Genomic DNA, 5000 nt, shown 5'->3' with positions numbered 1-5000 from the left:
ACACTCAGTTTTGATTAAATACAGAACAGTATGTTGCGCTATTGGACATGGTTGTAATGACCAGCTGTATGGTTTCACTATCACCGCTTGCCATGGTGATAGAGGTGATAATTAGGGCTTCTAAATGGGTTGTAGGTGGGGAGAAGCTGCAGGGCGGTACCCGGCTCCGTCCAATCAGGACACACACAGGCGACATGACGACGCTGCCAATGCGGCCATGTATCTAGAAGTTGTTAGATAAGTTAAATGGGAATCTTAGGTGGGCAAGGATGAAGGTTTTAAAGCTAGAAGGTCTAGACGTTGGTCAACTGTAAAACTTGTTCATGCACGTTTTGTAACAGAGGGAGAATTGATACCTTCTTAACTGGAGAAAGTTTAGGTAGATGCTATAGTGCAGCACTGAATGATGAGGAATATGTCAAAGGACTGAAGAACGAGTTGGTTGAAACAAGTGGAAGGGCGAGCTTGGGTCAGGTGATCTGTAGAAAGGGGAAGGGCGGGGCTTGTGTCAGGTGATCTGTAGAAAGGGGAAGGGCGGGGCTTGTGTCAGGTGATCTGTAGTGTGCCGAGTGTCGTCTTTCTTTGTGATGTCATAATCAGGCACCCCAGACAAACGGGTGAGGGGATTTCTAAAGAGATCTTAATGCAAGGTGACAGATCTGTAGAAAGGGGAAGGGCGGGGCTTGTGTCAGGTGATCTGTAGAAAGGGGAAGGGCGGGGCTTGTGTCAGGTGATCTGTAGAAAGGGGAAGGGCGGGGCTTGTGTCAGGTGATCTGTAGAAAGGGGAAGGGTGGGGCTTGGGTCAGGTGATCTGTAGAAAGGGGAAGGGTGGGGCTTGGGTCAAGTGATCTGTAGAAAGGGGAAGGGCGGGGCTTGTGTCAGGTGATCTGTAGAAAGGGGAAGGGCGGGGCTTGGGTCAGGTGATCTGTAGAAAGGGGAAGGGCGGGGCTTGGGTCAGGTGATCCAGAGAAAGCCTTTAATACAGCTATATCTTGACATAGAAAGACAGAGAGAGAGAAGGTGAATATTTAATGATTTTATTTGAGAGCAGGAGGAAGAAGAATTGTGGCATGCAAAAGCAGCCTGAGAAGGAAAACTGGACCAGTGGATTAGCCGGGGGAATCTAGAAAAGCGGCAAATCACCTGACAAGAATTGTGGCCACTGGACATGAGCACTACATTAAGTTTTTGGCTTGGAGCATCTTATGATGTCTTTCCAACTCCAAAATCTTGGACAGTGTGTAGGGGAATATTTCAGCTGTAAATTATGTGTCGGGGCTGGAGGGGATGAAGCATATTTTATCAGCATGTAAAATGAGTTTGTCACAGAGATGCTACACATGGGCCATAATCAGGTGCAAAGCTCCTTAGCTCATTTGATGATCGTTAACTGATAATCGTTAACTCTTATTGTTAACTGATAATTGTAAACTCTTCTCCTGTTCCTGCCAACAATTGTGTCTGTGTGAGGCCACTGTCATGAAGAGCAAGCCCAGGCTCAGGTTCCAAATATCTGTAGATGGGCTGATGCAGGAGACTGGAAATTGCTAGTGGAAGTAGGTAGAAAACTACATGTCCCTTGATGCCGTCCCTAGAATGTCCCTACATGTCCCTAGAAGGAGTATGTATCAATGATACCAAGCACTGGGTACGGCCTTAGTCATTGCGGAGTCCAGAATGGTTGGCTTAGGGAGTGGTTGGCTAAACAGGGGTAGGTTAATAGTCTAGAACTGAGCTTGAAGTGTGTTAAATCTTGGATACCAGAACTTAATATTGAGCCTTGTTGAGGTGTTGTGGGCTTAACTTAATGAAACAAAGTCAAAGGGAGGTGGCTACCTGATGACCCCTGAGAACAGATCGCAGAGAAGTCAGTTAGAGGCGTTGATTATGAGTGAACAGGTGGCCCTATGTTAGCCCAGAATATCTGATATCATATCCTGCAGGAGAGCAGAGAAAGCCCAGGTCTGAAGGACAGCAGCACGCCCTCTTTCACGTCCCTTAAATGCCACCCTGACATAATCAGGTGGACGTGGTGGGCGTAATTTGATGGAGGCCCCTAAAGACCTGTGTGAGGAGCATAGTGGATCCTTAGAGGGTGGCAGGAAAGTGTGAAGCTGAGTAGTGTGTTTGGCACAGGATATCTGACACCTCATCCTGTGTATAATTACACACTAGAAAATTAGGATCCGTTCCAGAGTCACTTGTTACCTAACAGACCTTTTTAAAATCATTCAGAACCGCATGCCGCATATAACCCGAGAACTAGGTGGGCGTCGGCCTGATCTGCCCATAAGCAAATCCCTTTGGCGATAATCATTGGATTATGCATATGCAGCCGGCCAATAGCATCAAATTAAGTTGAGGCTTAATACAGTATAATGTTCACTTAATGTGAACTAACCTAATCTTAATAGAGAAATGAAAATCTCAGATGGAAGAATGTTGATATTTTAAGGGCCAGTATAGTTAATATTTTATAGACCATATTTTATTACAGATCAGTGACTCCATCTCTGGACTTGCCACTACGCACGTCACACACGTTAGCACTGAAGGAAAAACCACTTCATCTGCCTATCAGGACGTGACGTGATTGCGGTAATCACACTCACGTGTGCGTAATCACACTCACGTGTGATTTGGTGTGAACCACCGGGAGCCCAGCTGCATCACTGATGGACACTAGCATTGTTAAAACACACACACACACACAGTTAATAATTTACAACCCTGCAGTATACTCACCTGATTCTGACCTGGTAACAGCCTGAACTGATACACGAGATATACAGGGAAAATGCCCAAACCTACATCACTGACAAATAAGTACACAGCCTCCAGAGGACACCCTGTCTCCACCCTGTTCTTCTAAAGGTCAGGGGAATTCAGAGCAGAATCTGCTTATATGAGGACTTCATTTACTCATCTTTCTCTCTCTCTCTCTCTCTCTCTCTCACACACACACACACACACACACACACACACACACACACACACACACAGGAAAATGACTCCTTAGAAACAGCACCCTATCACAGGAGTGCCAGTAAGTATGTCCAAACAACTTAATCAAGCTGAATCTCACTGCATCGCAGCGACAGTATTTAGTTATGGCTTAGCCTGCGTGTACATTACAGAAACATAAATAAGTCTCTCGTTATGCGTCTGACATACAGTACTACACTAGAGCTTACTTTTTTAAGTCGTAAATTTAATCTCGAATGCGTTTTATGTATGTTAAAGAAGTAATATAAGGAAACAAATGGGTTTCGTGAGTTTACTGTTACAGAAAAGTGATGTGAGTGTGTACATTCAGAGAGAGATTACTGATCCATCCATCCTTCACGGCCACGCGCACTTCAGCGCGATCACGGCGCGTGCGTACCGCGCGCGTACATACACACTCGCATCACCACAGCACACGGACGTGGTTTTACTTACTTGCAGGGCGAAGTAAAAAGAGAGTGAGACGGAGGAACCAGGTCGGTGCCATCGTCTGCACGGCGCGCGCCTCTGCCTGTCCTTCAAAATAAACGCGAGGAAAGTTCACAGCGCAATACCCGATTGCTTGAGTTTGTAGCTCAAATCCACCGCATTCAACAAAAAAGAAAGACGCACATGCTGTTTACAACGCCGTTCAGCGTTCATTCATCTCCAAACTACCAGTAGTTGTTATCTAAAATCTCTCAAATGTGCAGGACGTTGGGATTACTCCTGTCTGGAGTTAGGAAAGCGCCCTCTTGTTTCCGTGGGGTTGTCTCACGCCCCCTCGCGCTGCCACGAGGCGCACGCTTGGACGGTAAAACCCGCACGCAGGTGATCGCGCATGGTGCACGTGTCGGCGCACACTGCAGCCCTGCAGTACAACACCACAATGCATGGAAAAGAAAAACACGAAACTCCACTTAATCCCGAAAGTTTTCCTACCCCGCTTTGAAATACAGAAAGTCAGCGACCGTGAGAAGGTTTCGGCTGAAAGCGCATCTTAAGTTGTGAGAAGGCTAAGAATGAAGATAGAAGTGTCAGTGCACGTTTAAGTCTGCTGGTTCGTTTGTTCTTGTGGGCGCGCAGCGTCCTTTGAGAATCCAGAGACGGGACGGACGAGACCACGTGACCGATATAAACACCCGCTACCTGCTGGAGCTCCGGTGGAAATGTGAGACAGTCCAGTAAAACGGGGCTGCCGTTAGCAGATGTTATCAGCAGCCTCGGTGACAAGTTCTCTTTTTTTGTCATGTTGGTGTTAGCAGGTAAAAGACTATATATGTGTGACGAAGTAAATCCTTTTTCAAAACTTCACCACAAGTCCTTAGCTCATCAGAACCAGAGCTAGTGAATTACTGTGGGTGTCTGGTCTTGATGAGATGAGATCTCTCTTTTAAAATCTGGTACAAACATAAGAGTGCCCCCCCTCCCGCACAGACACAGACACGGTTTTTTTTTCTTTCTGTGGTATAAAATGATGTATATATTTGTGGGTCTATAGCCGTCCTGTAAAACACTAGGGTCTACATTTCAGCTGCATCACGGGACTGTAATACTCTCATAAATGAACACCGCATATCAGGACGTGACATGATAGAGGTAATCACAGTGACATGTAGTAACAGGATTCACTGGGACCCCAGCTGTATCACTGATGGACACCAGCATTATTAAAACAAACACACACACACACACACACACAATCCAACCTCACATTACAGTTAATAATTTATGACTACACCTTGCAATATGCCAGCCTGATTCTGACCTGGTGACAACCTGAACCACTGATACACGAGATATGATATACAGGGAAAATGCCCAAACCTACATGACTGACAAATAAGTAGCGCAGTGCTTACAGATCTGATAACCACAACCTCCAGAGGACACCGTGTCTCCACCCTGTCCTCACCTCACTCAGGTGAGGGCGGGAACAATGAACACCATGTGACTGCTGAAAGAAACCCCGCCCACTGCCTGCTGTGGGATGGTGAGACTACACACTAACGTTC

General features: G+C 46.3%; 1 protein-coding gene across 1 annotated transcript in view; it reads right to left on the bottom strand.

Annotated features, from left to right (window-relative positions):
* The window catches only part of chrnb5a (cholinergic receptor, nicotinic, beta 5a), a 15430-nt gene extending 11315 nt beyond the window's left edge, over positions 1–4115 (bottom strand). Inside the window, exon 1 of the mRNA XM_077017594.1 lies at positions 3442–4115. Coding sequence (XP_076873709.1) covers positions 3442–3493 — 52 coding nt within the window. The 5' untranslated portion in view covers positions 3494–4115. The remainder of the gene's footprint in view (positions 1–3441) is intronic.
* Positions 4116–5000: the final 885 nt, after the last annotated feature.

The sequence above is a fragment of the Brachyhypopomus gauderio genome, chromosome 1, assembly GCF_052324685.1.
Source record: "Brachyhypopomus gauderio isolate BG-103 chromosome 1, BGAUD_0.2, whole genome shotgun sequence".
Taxonomy (NCBI): domain Eukaryota; kingdom Metazoa; phylum Chordata; class Actinopteri; order Gymnotiformes; family Hypopomidae; genus Brachyhypopomus; species Brachyhypopomus gauderio.
The sequence above is the reverse complement of the archived record's forward strand: the minus strand, read 5'-3'. Positions and strand labels throughout refer to the sequence as shown.